Source organism: Coniophora puteana (assembly GCF_000271625.1).
Source record: "Coniophora puteana RWD-64-598 SS2 unplaced genomic scaffold CONPUscaffold_19, whole genome shotgun sequence".
NCBI classification, from domain to species: domain Eukaryota; kingdom Fungi; phylum Basidiomycota; class Agaricomycetes; order Boletales; family Coniophoraceae; genus Coniophora; species Coniophora puteana.
Window position 1 is genome coordinate 340,457 of NW_006913071.1, and position 17,215 is coordinate 357,671.

At 53.0% G+C, this 17,215-nt stretch overlaps 2 protein-coding genes across 2 annotated transcripts; both read left to right on the top strand.

The window, feature by feature from the left end:
• The first annotated feature begins 587 nt into the window (after positions 1 to 587).
• CONPUDRAFT_85776 (uncharacterized protein) lies at positions 588 to 1,656 on the top strand. The gene is made up of 3 exons (XM_007777030.1): positions 588 to 701; positions 758 to 1,089; positions 1,146 to 1,656. The coding sequence occupies exons 1-3, from the start codon at positions 682 to 684 to the stop codon at positions 1,565 to 1,567; spliced, it is 774 nt and encodes a 257-aa protein (XP_007775220.1). The 5' UTR covers positions 588 to 681; the 3' UTR covers positions 1,568 to 1,656.
• Positions 1,657 to 1,691: 35 nt separating this feature from the next.
• On the top strand, positions 1,692 to 16,932 carry CONPUDRAFT_132830 (P-loop containing nucleoside triphosphate hydrolase protein). The gene is made up of 4 exons (XM_007777031.1): positions 1,692 to 2,336; positions 2,496 to 3,005; positions 6,838 to 7,117; positions 16,019 to 16,932. The coding sequence occupies exons 1-4, from the start codon at positions 1,941 to 1,943 to the stop codon at positions 16,837 to 16,839; spliced, it is 2,007 nt and encodes a 668-aa protein (XP_007775221.1). The 5' UTR covers positions 1,692 to 1,940; the 3' UTR covers positions 16,840 to 16,932.
• Positions 16,933 to 17,215: the final 283 nt, after the last annotated feature.

The following is a 17,215-nucleotide window of genomic DNA, read 5'->3' on the forward strand; positions in this document are numbered from 1 at the left end:
TTAGCTGAGATACCTATCTTAGTTCGATGTTCAGCGCTTGGTGTAAAATGAGGTCGATTAAAATTTCGCACAGCAAAAGATGGGTGCAAAAGGCTTTCATCTGTCCGCTTTCTTCAATCACTTTTTGTAACAGAAAAATCACAGTTCGCCTGCAGTGACGCAGGATAAGCCGCTGTCGGAGGTCTAAACTTCCTCAGGGCTACAGTTTGACTTGTCTAGCCTTCTTGCTTCCCCCTCCTGAATCATTAATCATGACTTGTGCTTCCCTCAGGTTTCTTCGCGGATCACAGAATACAAACTTCAAAATGTTCTCCGATCCATTTGAGTTCGAGGAAATGTATGAACAAGACCTCCACATACCTATTGCAGCCAACAGGCTTCTACAACAACTAAGCCTATCGCAGTAGAGCATTATTCATGTGTATGTACTTTCCAACAAAGAAGATTGGCCGCTTCGAGCCTCCTATCCTTGGCTTCTTCCATAGTTGAATCGAAGTTGTTCGCCGCGTGTATACTGACGCCCAGATCACGGGAAGAGCCATAACGTAAGGTTCTTGTCTTGCTGTGCGTTTCATCTTTCACGCAACCGTTTCTGTTTTCTTCCCAGACTCAACCACCTCTTCCCGCCTCTCACCTCCTCGAACCCCTTCGACTCCCTCCAAAGTCCGCCTCTCAGTAATCATGCCTGCTGGGCCTCTCGAGTAAGTCTCCATATGGCACCCGCTATGCAGCCCACCGAGCTCAGATCTTGTTTCAGCTTCAGACGGGCGCTCTTCACATTCGCTCGCGATGCCGTTGTCGCAGGGCAGTCTGCAGGTCCGGTCTTCGGAGCTGTCGCACATAACGCAGGGTCCGCCATCCACAACGCAGCTCTCCACGTCGCTGCTACCGCGCCACTCGCACTCGCCGCTACTGCTCAGAACATAGGCGCTGTGACCGAGACTACACTCCACGCGGTACGCGATGCCGTCGCGGCCGCGCTGAGTGCAGCGCCGCTCATAGCTCAGGATACGGCATTCGTGGCGCACTTTGCTGCGCTGCATGCTAAGGATGGGTTGGTCGAGGGTGTGAAGCAGGCGTCCGAGAAGAGTATGTGACTTTTCGTTTTGCTTCGTCAAATAGTGTTTCTGAGGTTCTGGTGACAGTTCGTGCGTTCTACCGCGATAATCCGAAGATGGTCACCGTCGCGCTCATAGGCCTCGGTCTTGCGCTCGCGCTGCCGCCAGTGGGCATCCTTGTCTTGAACGCTCTAGGTTGGCAAGCCGGCGGCGTCGCTGCCGGATCCGCAGCAACCGTGATACAGTCCATACTATATGGCGCAAATACTGCCGGCGTATTCTCTGTGTTGCAGTCGATTGGAGCGACGGCTGTCGTTAGCCTGCCTGCTCTTATCGCCGGACTCGGCATTGTTGGTACGGCATTGGGCCTCAAGTTTGCCAACGAACATCAGGCTGCAGCGCTGCTGGCTTCAAACGGTACAGGTGTGCTTCAGCTGTCTAACGCGGAGACGACTCCCCTTCTACAGAGTGAGGGCGAAAATACCAATGAAGAGGTCCGGGAGAAATAGCTGCACGTTCGTCAGTGTAATTAGCATGAGGTATGATACTTGGTCGAGCGAAATGTACAAAAGCTTTCCACATCAATGCTTGCTTCGAACATAATATGAGGCGATACAACGGAAGCCTCTTATTAGCGGTTGGAACATGGCAATCACACATTGACGTAATTCAACATTGCCAGAGCGTATCGGAGTTTTCACCACCCTCCTCTATCCACGTGGCAGCGTGGACGAACAAAACTCGCCTGCTGTAAGACTGCCGCCTGCCTCATGTCACGGACGCAGACGGCACCTTGTTCTAAATACAAAGGCACGCCTTAAACGTCCTCAAGCTTGTACCCTCATCCCAACCCAGCAACCACCTCGTCCTCCGTCGCACTCTATGGGCGCCGCAGCCTCAATCGTCGCGGCGCCGACAGTTCTTGCATTTACATTGGGTGCGGTTTCAGCCCTCGTCCGTGCCGTACGATCCCATCGCCCCCGATCGAACCCAACGGTGGACAACATCACGGAAATTAACAGGCTTTGGCGCGAGAAGGAGAAGAGGGAGCGCGAGATACAGGCGGCCAGAGAGCTAGCAGACCTACTGAAGCGTCAGGCAGAGGTGGAGGCTCAGCAGGAGGAGGCGGAGAGGAGGCTTAAGAAGTGGGCTGAGGAAGAAGAACGACTCAGAGGGGAAAGGAAGAGGCGGGAGGCGGAGGAAGCGTGGGAGAGGGAGAGCACGGTACAGGAGGCGGAGCAAGCGCAAGAAATGGAGAGCAAGGAGAGAAAGGCGGAGGTACCACGAGAAGAAGGGGAGAGCACTGAGAAGGAGGGCGAAGAAGACGCAAATGCCGCTGAGGAACTGGTGGTGGAAGAAGCGCCAAGTCAGATGCAGCCCGTCTCGGGTGAGGACAGCCGCGTGGACGAGGCAAGGCAGGCTCTGGAGGCTGCGGAGGCTGCGATACAGAAGGCGGAGGAAGAGGCTTCACAGGCACATGCGGCTAAGGAGGAAGCAGAGGAGCAGCTCCAGAAGGGCATCCGGCCGGTCGTCATGCCCACCGACTCAGAGCTCGAGGAAGCCAAGCGCAAGGTCGAGTACAGAGAAGGGCTATACCACTTCGCCGTGGCGGGTAACGCAGGGAGCGGCAAGTCCTCGCTCGTCAACGCTCTTTGCGGGCTGCGCAACCGCGACAAAGGCGCCGCGAAGACGGGGATCAAGGAGACGACGCTGAGTATGTTTCGCTTCACGGATCCCAATCCGCAGAACTGTTTTGTCTGGTACGATATCCCTGGCGCGGGCACGCTGCAGATTCCCGACTGGCAGTACTTCAACAACCAGGCCTTGTATATCTTCGACGCGATCATCGTACTCTTCGACAACCGGTTTACGGAGACGGACGTTGCCATTTTGCGTAACGCCCGTCTCTTCAACATCCCATGCTACATCGTACGCTCGAAGGCCGACGTGCACATTACGAACTTGGTCAAGGAGATGGAGGAGATGGAAGACAACGACTCCTAGGACGACGAAGATGGCTGGGAAGGGGTTGGCGATCCAGCGGAGAGGAAACGCAAGGCCAAGGACGAATTCATAAAGGACACAAGGGAAAACGTGCGCGAAAACCTGCAAAGAGCGGGCTTGCCCGATCAGAGGGTGTATATCGTCTCTAATGCAACTTTGCGCGCGTACGTCGTAGCCCAAGGAGGAAATTCGGCAGCCTGGAACAAGGCTTGGGAGGATGTCATCGACGAAGTCGAGCTCGTGCACGATGTACTGGGGGATGCATGGAGACGAAGGGGAAAGCCCAGTGACGAGAGCACGGAAGAAGTTCCGATATCCATTGCTAGCAACTTGGACACAGCGGTAGTCCTATAGATGTTCATCGACAACCATTAGTTTGTATGGTGTACATAGGTACTGTAGTCCGTACCTGCGTTCGAGTACAATATTCAGCTGTAGTACGAATGCGTATCATCTTAATCTCTCGCCGTATTCCGTGTCCTGGGACTAAATGCAAGAGACTGGGGCAGAAACCTAAACATCGAAAGAGCTGGAGTCAAAGTTTACTCGGTTCATAAGCTTAGCATAAAGCACAGACAACCTAGCGCTTGCTGAGGACATCGAGTGCCACAGCAAGGAGGTTTCGGAGTTCGTGAATAGGACGAGCATTCGACTTGACTTGTCAATAGCTTTGTTTTAGACTGCGACAAGAAGGCGATTGAGTAACGTTTTTCGACAGGTTGATACGATGGCTCTCTAGGAGTGGTCGAGGCGACCAGCGCAGGCGACCGCGCAAAGTGTAGGAAAACTGAGATCCAAGGTTGGATACGGTGCAGACGAGGACCCAAGGAGGAACACGGCTGTGTTCCCCGCGCCGGCAGTTGCCGGTCGGGGCGCGGAGTTGCGGATGATTTCCTTCTTCTCCCCAACCTCTCCATCTTCCCCATTCTCTCTTCGGAATCCAAAACCTTCGTTCAACGTGTCAGGAAACATCTGTGAAATTTTGAAATATTCGTTCTGCAAGGTTATCAGGATTAATCAGAAATAGGACCTCATCGCTCGCGCCGAGGACCCCATTGGTGCAGTTCATCGCACTGCAAAAGTCATCATTTGCCCTCGTATTGATAACTTGCCTCCGATTTGACGATAGGGGGTGAGTCAAATTCAACCGTGCACCCGACGAGCAAATTCCAATACGAGTCACATCACTCCATTCTGCTGCGCCGCCATGGACGTCGCGTATATTTATCTCCAACCATTCCTCCAGAGTCTCGTGTATTCCGTATATTCCCCCAACTTTTCTATTTTCTCTGTATCTCCTCTCATCCATCCAACAGCTCGATTCACCATGTCCACTGGACCAGCAGAGTAACCATTTGTTCTTTGCCTCTGTATAGAGCCAACATGGTGTCATGAACCACTCCTCAGCTTCATTGCGTACCTCTTCGCCGTCGCTCGCCATATCTTCAAGTCTGGCGAAGCTAGCCTAGGTCAGATGCTCCGCAGCATTGTTTGCCGTGCCGACGTACGGTCTGCTCTTGCTCACCCCACCAAAGGCGTTGGATGGCAGCATGATCGAAACTACACCTCGTACTGCTAGCCATATCATCGCGAGTGTACGGCGTGCAGCTCCGTTCATCGGCCAGGTCAAGGCATGTCTCGCGCAGCTTTCTGTGCCGAAAGCTGGACCGATCGGTATGTCGGCCTCAGCCAGCCATAACAATGACTACGTCCTGGTGGTTGGGTGAATGTAAAGGATGAGGCTGACGTGCATTGTTTTCAGTCCATTCTCTGTACAGGAACCCTTTGACTCGTAAAATCGCTGTTGGGTTGTTCATCGGGCTAGGGGTTGCCTGTCTAGTTCAACCCGTGGGCATCGCCATCCTAAACGCTCTCGGCTGGCAAGCTGGCGGTGTCGGTTCAGCATCCGCAGCGTCTGCGCTTCAGTCAGCAGCCTACGGCGCAAACACGACCGGCATATTCTCTTTGCTTCAGTCCATCGGTGCTACGGTTTTGCCAAGCGTGTCAGCATCTGTTGTTGGGGTTGTAAACATTGTCGCAGGTTTCGTCACTTACATTCTCTAGATTGCTCGAAAGTGCTGGGTCATGGCAAAGTGCTAAATACAAAGGGCTGATGTTGGTGTCTTTTGATTGTCTCCGACGCGATAATTATGCATTCCTGCTCTTACTTATGCATTTTTACTTCCTTATTCCACTACTATACATGTAACATTTACTACTATGGAGTTATGATCAACGTTTTCGAATGTTCCTCAGAGATCGCTATTCATGCAGCCAAAACGGGACTCTTAGACATGCATGGTGTGTACTTTTTTCATCTCGATGGCAAAGCAAAGACCACTGTTCTCGAATTGCCGCCACTCCGCAGATCCTCATCCTCGCTGGGGTGCTTGAGAGTGTCAGCGGTGTTTGCAAGCTGAACGTGTGCTTCTTTCCTCCGGAACATTCTAGGAATCCCAAGCGGCCCGTGTTTTTGCATGGAACTTCTTCTCTGCGTATACAGAACATGCCCTCGGGATTAGCGTACTATGATGGATTACGACCATGAGGTAGCTAATTTTATTAGACGCGCAAACGACGTGGTACATCAAACACTTCAACGACAGTACTTTCTCCATTTTAGACGTTAACTTGTCGCATGTCCTATTTCGAATCACCAGATTTCCTTTGGTTTTGGATCAGAAGAATCCACCAGAGCTTCTCAGATCATTGGTTTGTCCGTCTCCTAGTACTTGTAAAGAAGAATTTCTGCATGTTGCGGAAACACGCATTTTCTTGCCATCGGTATCCTAGTACCCTAACCTCGGACGCGAATAACAGCACCACTTAACAAGGCGATAGCACCGTCGGTTTCTCCTTCAAACCCACCTCAGACTCGATGGGTGCCGCTGTCTCAGTCCTCATTCCTGCTGCCGTCTCAGTCCTCATTCCTGCCGCTATAGCCATCGTAAACCTTGTTGCCAAACTTATATTCCAGCCTCCGCGCGAAAACCCAACGCTTCGCGAAATAGAGGAGTCAAACAGGCTCAAGGAGAAGCAGGAGAGACGCGAACGAGAAGCAGAAGCAGCTAGGGAGGAGGCGAAAAGACTCGCAAGGGAGGCGGAGATGGAGGCGAAAAGGGCTCGAGAGGCGCAGGATGCCATACACGCCGCGCAGGTGGACACGGAGCGCAACAGGAGGGGAGCTGAGGAAGCCCGTGCTGCGGCTGGGCGCGCGGAGGAAGCTCAGCGTGCTGCAGAGGCGGCTGCACGAATCGCTGAGGAGGAAGCACAGGCAGCGCTCGAGGCGAAGGCCGACTTGGAGCGTCAGCTCAAGGAGGGCATCCGCCCCGTCGTCATGCCGTCCACAGAAGACCTTGAGGAGGCCAAGCGCCGCTTCCAGTACTGCCAGGGACTCTACCACATCGCTGTCGCAGGCTTCTCGGGTAGCGGCAAGTCCTCGCTACTCAATGCCCTCCGCAGGCTGCGCAACAGTGACGCAGGTGCAGCTAAGGCGGGAGTCACCGAGACGACGCTGGACATTACCCGCTTTCCGGACTCGGACCCGAAGAATCCGTTCGTATGGTACGATATCCCAGGCGCGGGCACGTTGCAGATTCCCGGCTGGCAGTACTTCAACAGCCAGGCGTTGTACGTGTTCGATGCGCTCATCGTCCTCTTCGACAACCGATTCACAGAGACGGACATCGCCATCCTCCGCAACGCGCGTTTGTTCAAGATCCCGTGCTACATCGTGCGGTCCAAGGCAGACATGCAGATCCAAAACTCGCTGAAGAACGACTTCGGTTACGACAGTAATGACGAGCAGGGCGTGGCGATCGTCAGAGATCACTTCGTCAACGCAACGAGGAAGAGCGTCGAGGAGAATTTGCGCGCAGCGGATCTACCCGACCAGCGTGTGTACATCGTGTCGAACTCGACGTTGTTCGGTGTTACCTCAGATAACCTGACAAAGACGGTGCAAAGTAATATGATTGACGAGTTCGACTTCTTGCAGGACCTGCTGGGCGACGCGTACAGTCGCAGGGGTAACCCAGAGCCGACAGAGTCTTCTAGTGAAGTCTTGTAGATCTACCGTAGTATTGTCGTTCATCTGTTAGGATATTGCCCAGAGTAGCTTTTGGAAGTTGTGGTGTCGTTATCGCATGCATTCAATGTAGCCCACGTATGTCTTCATAAATATCAGCATTGAACTTACTCGTTTTCTTGTCATCGCGTCGGGAGAGAAAATCGCCGGCAAATGCCGAGGCGGAGGATGTTGCGTCAACTGCTGGCAACCCCTGTTTTGACGCTCACAACCTTTCTGTCAAATTTCTCCTTCTTCATTGCTCGGACTCTCCGTCGAAAGCTCCATAAAAGTACTGGCGCCACTCTCGAGTAAAACTACTGGTAGTCATCACAGTGGGGTTCCACCTATGACAATGCACAAGTCGACGTCGTCACCAGCGCCACTGTGAGGACAGAGATACCTGAAACTCATGTACGTCAAGTATGCTCGTACGTTAGTAGTTTTCATGTATTATTCATGCCTTCGGAATATCGTAATAATGTAGATGATTCATGATAATCATGTACGAGGCCAAGATCGAACAACTAACGTTTTTGCAGGATTCAATGTACTTTCTCATGTCAAAAGAACATGATTTCCGAGGCAACGAGACAGGATCGAATGCGTAGCCAATAGTTTTAATGGAACAATACGATGATTACCACACAATAAAGTGCGCAAAATCCACTGCAAACGCGATGGTATTCATGAATATCTACACAGGGAGTGATTTGTCTACTCAATATATAGAACTACAATCAGCCCCCTGAACTGCTCAACGTCTGGAGCTTCTTCTGCTCAGCTGGCGCAAAGTTGCTGCTGCTATCATCATCCGAGTTGTCTGTATCAAATCCACGACAAGGGGTGCGGACATATATGTTCTTGAGCGCCGCGGCGAGGTCTGCCAGTCGAGGCTCCTCTCGCGCAACTAACCTACTTGTGGGAATGGGCCAAAGTAGATACTAACCAGATGCCAATGAGAGTAAGTAGATGAAACAGTGTAAATCAACGAAAAACATACCAGATACGAAGTATGTCTGCTCTCTCCCCTTGTCGTGCACCACTGTCGCTACCGGGAGCGCCGGGATGGGACTTGAATCGTTTCTAGAGCGTGCTTATACGCGGGAGCGGCACAAGCGCGTCAAAGTTCTCTAGAATACAAGTATTGTGGTACACTTACGAGAGTCCACCTACACCGCGGGCACATGATCCATCTTACTCCCGTTCAGACGGAGCGTGTCTGCGAACGTGCGTGCCTTCGCATGCGGCGCCCAATGCCATGCGCACTCCCTCTGCTTGTCAAACACCGTGAGGGCAATCTGCACCAAGTATAAACGCGCGGTGTGCGTCAATGCTGGTCGCAAAGCGAGCACTTATACCGCAGCAACAGAACGCCGCCGGTGGAGGGCATGGGTGCGTTGTCCATGAGAATGTCGAGCAGGTTATGCACGCTGCAATGACTTCAGTGTGCCGTCACATCCATCCGATTGTGCGCTGTCCCACACTGACGATGGCGTTGATCATCCCTACGGCGGAATCAGTGCCTTGTTTAAGCAGCTTGTTAGAGCGACCTACGTGAACTATGTCGTGCTCGGCGAGAGCCTTGATCACGAACCATGAGAGTTGACCTATATATGCATGGTGTTGGTGTTGAGTAGTATGATACTAGAACTTGGAGAGATGGGCTGACAGCGGAGAAGGCGAATACGTGGACGGTCGTTGAAGATGAATTGTAAACGGGTCATAGTAGTAGTGTCGTGTCCGCTGGTGGAATGTGAATGTTGGCTGACAAAAAGGCCAGGCAGCCCGATCCAGGAGCTGCCATAGAAAGCGAGAGTAGGCGTCGTGAGGTGCAAATGCGGTGGACAGGAAGAGGGAGAGGGAGATGGCAGAGGCCGACAGGTGTCAAGGAGGAAGAAAAGACAACGCGAAAAGGCCAAGTTCAACATTTGCATTTGTTTGTTAGGAGTGGAGCCACCAACACCACTGTGACGTCACCGTGAACATGGATTCGCATTTCAGTCCCAGGTACATGACTTGAATGAACAGGTCCGGGTACATGACTTCAAAATCAGGTCAAAGATATGTGATTCTAGTAAATCAAACACCAGGTACATTAAAATCAGGTATACAAGACATGCCGAGCTACGCTCCGGCACTTTCCATCAATAACGAGCTAATGACAGTCACTGTTTCGGTGTCCAGTTTAACGTGACATCTACACCTTGGGCCTATCACGTTGCTATCAAGAAACTTTTTTATTTCTCCAACGCACGTTGGAGCGTTCCATTATTTGTCTGAGTCGTTCTTAGCTATGCCTTGGCCTTAGAGTTCGACATTGGAGGTTTAGCATGGTTTAGCTGATCAAGCTGATATTTGTAGGCAGTGACTGCGAAGGTAAACTCGTCTCGGATAGGTTTGATTGATATTGACAAAGACGAGCGATGAACAGAGGAGCCCTACAACTATGGTACAATACACTGAGAGAGATAGTACCTCTCGCTTCTTCGCCAGACCATCCCAATCGAATGAGCGGGGGGAAGGAAAAAGGGGTATGCAAATATTTAAGATTGAATGGGTGTACTGACATTACACTGGCATTGGTTATGGCCCGTTTCATGGGCGGTGTCTGGTTCGTATCAGGACATGAGTAGGATTCGGGGAATCAAGTGATGGCGCAGAGGCACGTCGGCAGGAGGGGCTGCGAAGGCGAGCGAGTGAAACGGTCTCTGGCTGTTTGGTATATGTAGGCGGTGCGAGGGTCCAGCGAGACGTGAGGTGCGCAGCCAAACGTGGCAGCAGGGCTTTAAGCTACGGCTCGGAAGCGGTAGCAGTCGGGGCTACGACTTACTGGGAGGCTGCTGGCACCTGCGCAGGTGGTAAAGTGCCCGTTGTCTACTATCGGGTGTCGGTGACGCAAGTGAGGGAAGGCATTGCAAAACTGTAAAGCAATTAGTAAGCATAGAAGAAGATGTGTGATAACATACGGACGTGTCGCAGCAGGAGGGATGATGCTCGAGTGAGAGGGCGTACCTATAGATTCTGCATCCGAAGCGAAGGATGGGGACGATCACGAGCAAAGCGAGGATAGAATCACATACGGTAATGACCAAGACCGAGTCGAGAAGACTACAGCCGCCATCTACGAGCAAATTCTCGTGAGCTAATAGCCCAAATGCGATGGGAGTGATACGCACCGAAGATTTGCACTATGGTACTGGCATGATTGAAGTAAATGAGTGTAGACATTAGAGAGCTTGAGACACGTACCATTTCTGAAATAGCGAGGATCCATGATGCGAAGACGGGGGAGGGGGAGGAAAGGATGGCGACGAACGAAGCGCTCCATTATCTTATCAGCCGGATGGCCCAAAAAGGAGGAGGATTTCCAAATTGAAAGTGAATCTGATCTGAAGGGGATCTCATCAAAGACCCAAACAAAAAACCAAACAAAAGCGGGCAGAAATTTTGAATATACGAGTAATGTACGAGTAATACGCGTTTCCAGTGCGCCCGGTTGCTTCGAAACACTCGGCGACGCACCAACCCAATACTGGCCACGTCAACGTTATCAACCACTACACTGTACGTTACCCAGGCTCAGGCTCTCGTAAGGGAGTCCACGGCAATCCATTCTCGAGCGGATCAGGCTGAAAATAAATTGGAGACGCGCTATCTCCTCGTCTTTGGCTTCAGCGTTTACCATTGGTCTTTCGGGTTTTGCTCCGCTTCCGTCGTCCGCGCTCATCAGCCGCTATGGTCGGCGCTCCCGCTGTTTGGTGAGATTGTCATGATCTCAGACTATCCCCATGCCTAGGAAACTCTTGCTCATACCTGGTTCCAGACAGCTCGTTGTGTCGTCCTTGCGCTGCATCTCTCGTTCTCGTGAAAAAGGTACCCAACCACTATGAAAGCGTTGATCTTGAGACACTCACTGTGTCTATCGACATTTTTTCTACGCCAGAGATGGGCAACATTACTTTCCATCATACAGGCACCTCCGCATGATGTTCGGCATTTACCGCGTCAAAAACACGCTAAAGGTCCAGCCTAGCCCACGGATCGTGCTATGCCCATGGTCACCACGTCTCAAGGGGATCACAGTCACCTTTCGGATGAATGGAGGCGTCCAATTGTATTCTCTGAGGGTCGCATGCGATGCTCCGCCAGCTCAGAGGTCGCGTTTGACAATCCGAGCCGGCGGCCAGAGGCGCCAGGAAAATAGGTATAAAGGGAGAGGAAATGTTGCTGTATGTCAAGTTCAACAAGTCACTCATTCAGCACTCGCTCAACACTCGCCTCTCATACCAAAGCTTGACGCTTTATTTTAATAACTCCTCGATCCTTATCATATTCTTATTCACATATCTATTCAACAATGCGTGCTTCCTTCACATCCCTTCTTGCCCTCGCCACCATCTTCGGCCTTGGCGCCGCTGCCCCTGTTGAGGAATCAATGCTTCAACGCCGTGCCACGGACCAGCGCATGACCTATTACACCCCTGGACTTGGCGCGTGCGGCACCACCAACACCGCTAGTCAATATGTGCGCCATTTACTCTTCACGTCGTAGTGAAACAGGCTCTAACGCGAGTTTCGTCACTGTAGGTCGTCGCTCTGAGCCTTACGGTCAGTGTTTCGATTTCGCATATTCGTATGATTCAGCGACTCACATGTTGCTCGCTATAGGACTACGGCACCGGACAGAACTGCGGGAGGGCCCTCACCATCACGTACAACGGCAAGTCCGCGGCTGCGACTGCCGTGGACAAGGTACGCGTCTGCCCTCGGACTCGTGATTGTGTAGATCTGACTAAACTTTGCGCTGCGTTCCAGTGCCCCAGCTGCCCGGGTGACGGGCTGGACCTGTCCCAAGGCCTCTTCGAGTACTTCGCCGATACCAGCGTCGGTGTTATCTATGGGGACTGGAACTGGAACTAAGTGAGCTGTGAGGTTCGAGGCAGCGCCTCGGAAGTCGCGTCCACCTGTCACTGGCATTTCTTCTTTTATGGTGTTGTATTGGTGACGACTTACGACCGTGTCGCCGCTCAGTACTGTCCCATCTAACGGTACCTATTATATGACTTGTTAATAATGGTTTAAACGCGCTTGATTTCCAAGCGCTTCCTGAATTTATAACGCAGCGTTGATTAAGACGCTTACATTGTAACATTGGTGATAGGGTGAACTTGCTCTGCTCCCATCTTCACTTAACGTATCTTGGAGTACATCATCGCGAGCAATCAAGCGAGGATAACTTCCCTCATTGCTAGCCGATTGCCCGATGGCGGACTAGTACATATTATTGACGAGACCAAAATATGTTTTGGCCATGACATGTGAATGAACGCAGTTTTGGAAACCCACTCTCCAGCACATTATTTACATCCGCCAGGTGTTGGAGCCTGCACTGGCATGAGAATACAGGGATAGGTAGCTCTGTAGTTGCAAAAGTATTTCCTAGCTGGATACAATTCCTGAATCCGAAATGAATGACCCCTCTGACCGTACGCTGCGGCGCTGGGATGCATCTCTCAGGAAATTCTCCACGAGCTTCAACTCGTCGATGATTTTCTTCGTCATCCTAGCGGGGATTGAGGCTCGCACTGCACCACGTACCGTGGTATTCGAGACGATGTAGACTTCCTGGTCTGGTAGTTCTGCCACGCGCAAGTTGTCCCGCACGCTCTTCCGCGTCTCGCTGATAAAATGCTCTCTGGCCTCGCGTTCCATCCCCTCCTTATCTTCCTGACCACTGTCCTCATCTTCATCGTCGTCATGGTCTCGTTGCCTCATCCCCTTCATCTCCGTGACCAGGTTCGCGATGTGAATGTCCGCTTTGGAACGCACGATGTAGCACGGGATCGCGAACAGCCGCGCGTTTCGCAGGATCGCGACGTCGGTCTCCGTGAACCTATTATCAACGAGCACGATAAGAGCGTCGAACACAAACAGCCGCTGCTCATTAAAGTACTGCCAGCCCGGCACCTGCAGGGTCCCCGCTCCGGGAACGTCGTACCACACGAACGGTTTTCGACTGTTCGGGTCTGGGAACCGAGCGACTCGCATCGTCGTCTCGGTGACGCCTGTGGCAGCGGCACCGATGTCGCGATTGCGCAGCCCGCAGAAGGCGTTGATGAGCGAGGACTTTCCGCTTCCCGCGACGCCGACGACGGCAAAGTGGTACAGACCGCCCTGGTATCCGATGCGATGCTTCGCGCCCTCGAGGTCGGCTAGGGAGGGCATGACGATCGGGCGAACACCTTCGCGAAGACGCCGCTCTGCGTCCTCCTTTGCGGCAAGAAGACGGCGTGTTTCCTCTTCTGCTCCACGCGCGGCGGCCTCTACAGCGCGCAGCGCGTCTTTTGCGCGCCGGGTCTCTTCTGCAGCGAGGCGTCGCAAACGCAGCATCTCCGCCTCCGCAGCCTCTGCAGCTCTCCGTGCTTCTTCTCTCAGCCCCCGTTCGCGTCTCTGCGCTTCGTCACGCTCTGCTTCCGCCCTGACCTCCGCATCCGCGCGGGCCCTTTCAGCTTCTCGCCTGAGGCGCTCCGCCTCTGCCTGGGCAGCTCGCATAGCCTCCTCCGCCTCTCCGCCTCGCTGTGCCTCTGCCTCCGCCTCGCGTCTGAGCCTCTCAGCCTCCTCCCTCGCCATGTGCACTGCGCGCTCACGCGCTTCTGCTTCGCGACGGAGCTTGTCGTCCCGCTCGATGGCACGATAAACGGGGTTGACACCCGCTGCGTTGAGCAGTATGTGCTCCATGAGCGTCCCAACTGTGTCGAAGAAGTCGCCAATCATGTCGGCGACGCCGGTGACGAATCCTCCGACAAAGTCCACGGCAGAGCCGACAACGTTGCCCATTGGGGGAAGAGATTCAACGAACTGGACAGTAGGAAGTCACAGGGGGTTTGGAGAGTGTTGATAGCGTCGCTTTAAGGAAGTCCGGGGGAGGCGTCAAAATCGCAGATAGGCAAGGACAGGGCATAGGGTGATTCTGCCAATTCAGAAATGGGATCGTATTGAGAGGGCTGTTCGATGAAAGACACAGTCATGTACAAGAAGCATTAGAATGAACGCCACATCTAGAGGTTATCACAAAGATCCGTGCGGCTTCAATCTCGGGTACCCTAGCCCTAAGGCGCTTAAAGAATATGCTTCTCGCCTGTCAACTGAGGGTGCACAAAGAATCATGGGCTGAAAGTCGGTGGTTTACAATCCTGGGGTGAAGGTAGAGTTTAGTCAGCCTAGCTGTGGCGAAACCATCATTTGCGCCCGTAAGCTTTTGTTCATCAAGCCTGCGGCGAAGTGCCAGTGAGCAGCAATACTTTTCTTCTTCTCGATATGCGAACGTCTTTGTTATCCTTCTCGTATGTCCTAGCATGACTCCTCCGAAGACCGACACGGCGTTCATACCATACCTGCCTGACATGAAATTCCGATGATGTTCTAGTTGCCAAATGCATTAGACGCTCGCAAAACGCCGTAATGTAGGCGCTCGGCGGGTGAGCATGCGCATTAAGGTTTGGGCTAGGGTGGTCCATATGTAGTGTTGCCGTAGTTCGTATGACCGGGACCAGTCCCATAGGAACCGGTTTTTTGGCAAACATGGTTCGGTTTCAGGGACCAAACCAATTGTTGGGTTTCAGAGGGTTAGATCTCGGTTTGGAACCCCTGGGAGCGAAGACGCCATGGAAACCTTTTGGCTTTGATTTCGCTTATGATTTTATTGACATAATTGTAGTCAACCCTCGGCCTTCTCCACTGACCCAGGCAGCCCCACTAGTGGGTCTGCGGGTCGACTATGTCATATTCAAGATGCATCTTCAGGGATATCCCGGACAAAACAGTGTCAGGCAGTACCATTGATGCTGAATTACGCAGGCTCTATTAATGCAAGGACTATTGAAGGTGAATTTCTCTTGTAAATAGCACTTTGCACCTGATGAACATTCATTGTGCTCGGGACCACAGTCGTGACATTAGTATAATTCTACTACAAATTCGTTATAGATTTTGTTGTCCTTGTTACGGGGTTCGAACCGGTCTAGGAACCAAAACTAGGTTCGGGGAGCTGCCTGTCCCTAGAAACCAACTCGGACGGAACCGGGGGCATTCTTGGTTCGGTTCATGGTTCCAAACCGTTGGCCGCCCGAACCGCGGCAACACTATCCATATGTCTGATCCCCAATGCGAGATAGCCGTGATCGGTAGAACCACGCAGATCTTCTCTAAGCGCTGACTTGAATTCACCCTTCTGGCGGTATCAGAAATAGAAAACCTTTGGAACATACCATGCCGTGAGAATGCCGCCGGGACTCCTGTAGCCCTGTGCCCCAGATACCACCACCGCACATAAAGACGCAATGCGATAGAAGGTTGGGTTCTCCAGCTCTAGTCCTACCTCAGAACACGATGGGCGCCGCCGCCTCTATCCTCCCTCCCGTCGCTACAGCCGTCTTTGGCCTCTTATCCAGCCTCCGATCCAGACCTGCGGCCCAGAACCCAACCCTCGCCAATATACTGGGCGCCCAAGCACACCAGGCAGATCAGCAACAGCGTGAAAGGGAAGCGCAAGTCGCAAGGGAGCAAGCGGACAGACTCGCGCGACAGGCCGAGCTAGAGGCTCAACGGGCCCGAGGGGCGCAAGCGGCCATGCAGGCCGCTCAGGCAGAGACGGAACGTATAAGAAGACAAGCCGAAGAAGCTCGAGTCGCAGCCAAGCGTGCGGCGGAAGCGGGGCGTTATGAGTCGCAGAGACGGGAGCAGCAGTTGAGAGAGGAGGCGAGGAGGGCGGCAGAGGCGGCAGAGCAAGAGGCGCTGCGTCAGCAGCAGCTCGCAGCGGAGGAGAATAAGCGTGCGGCCGAAGCCCAGCGCGCTGCAGAGGCCGCTGCACGACTGGCCGAGGAAGAAGCACGCGCGGCACGTGTGGCTCAGGCAGAGGCAGAGCGTCAGCTCCACGAAGGCATCCAGCCAGTTGTTGTGCCATCTGCAGCAGATGTGGAGGACGCCAAGCGTCGGATCGGGTATCGCGAAGGATTCTACCACTTCGCTGTCGCGGGTATCGCTGGCAGCGGGAAATCGTCCCTCATCAACGCACTGCGCGGGCTGCGCAACCGGGATGGGGGAGCTGCCGCGACGGGCATCACAGAGACGACGCTGCGCATGTCCCGCTTCCCAGACTCGGACCCCAAGAACCCGTTCGTATGGTACGACATCCCAGGCGCGGGCACGCTCCACATTCGTGACTGGCAATACTTCAACCAGCAGGGTTTGTTCGTTTTTGACGCTCTCGTAGTGTTGATCGACAACCGCTTCACGATGACGGATGTCGCCATCCTTCGCAACGCCCGGCTATACAATATCCCGTGCTACATCGTGCGCTCAAAAGCGGACGTACACATCCGAAATGTGATGAGGGAGATGGGATACGACAGCGAAGATGAGGAGCAAGATGCAAAGAGTCGTGCAACTCTCGAGTTCGCTTCCAGGGAGCACTTCGTCAGCGCTACAAGGCAGAATGTGAGGGAGATCCTGCGCGCAGCGGACCTACCCGAGCAGCGCGTGTATATCATCTCGAACGCGACAACGCTGTGTGTGGTCAAGGGGAACGTGACTGGAAGGGCAGGGAAGAAGATAATCGACGAGCTGGAGTTTTTGAAGGACTTGTTGGGCGATGCGTACAAACGTAGAGGGGGAGTAACGATGAAAGGATCTGCTAGCAAAGTGCGATAGCGCTACCAAACGTCCGTGTCATCATTGGGTTTCAGTTTCAAGCGGTGCTTCCCATACTTGTAGCTGTTTTTCTCAAGGTTTGGTAGAGTGCCAATTGAATCCAGTAGTACGAAGACCTGACTGAGCCAGATTTAGTATGCCAGTGGGTCTGGAGGTAAGAGAAGGTGAAAGACAACATGAGTTTCGGGATTTGCCGATTGAGTGGCCAAAGAAAGTCATCGCGATGACGTGTCCCTGCCTGACACAAACTCTCATGAACACACGCAAGGGCTTTCTATCTTTCACTCTATGTTTATCGTATGAGTCTGAGGATGGAAAGATGTTCCGAAGATCTCTTTCTCCTATCTGACCAGCGTTGCTTTCAAGCTTACTTTGG

What these genes read in the sequence shown, in the direction of transcription:
- CONPUDRAFT_85776 (XM_007777030.1), top strand. Translation starts at nt 682, where the DNA reads ATGCCTGCTGGGCCTCTCGA. An exon ending in ATGCCTGCTGGGCCTCTCGA is followed by an intron (nt 702 to 757) that starts GTAAGTCTCCAT and finishes ATCTTGTTTCAG; the next exon opens with CTTCAGACGGGCGCTCTTCA. An exon ending in GAAGCAGGCGTCCGAGAAGA is followed by an intron (nt 1,090 to 1,145) that starts GTATGTGACTTT and finishes TTCTGGTGACAG; the next exon opens with TTCGTGCGTTCTACCGCGAT.
- CONPUDRAFT_132830 (XM_007777031.1), top strand. Translation starts at nt 1,941, where the DNA reads ATGGGCGCCGCAGCCTCAATCGTCGCGGCGCCGACAGTTCTTGCATTT. An exon ending in GCAAGGAGAGAAAGGCGGAG is followed by an intron (nt 2,337 to 2,495) that starts GTACCACGAGAA and finishes GAGGCTGCGGAG; the next exon opens with GCTGCGATACAGAAGGCGGA. An exon ending in AGAGCCGACAGAGTCTTCTA is followed by an intron (nt 7,118 to 16,018) that starts GTGAAGTCTTGT and finishes CCGAGGAAGAAG; the next exon opens with CACGCGCGGCACGTGTGGCT.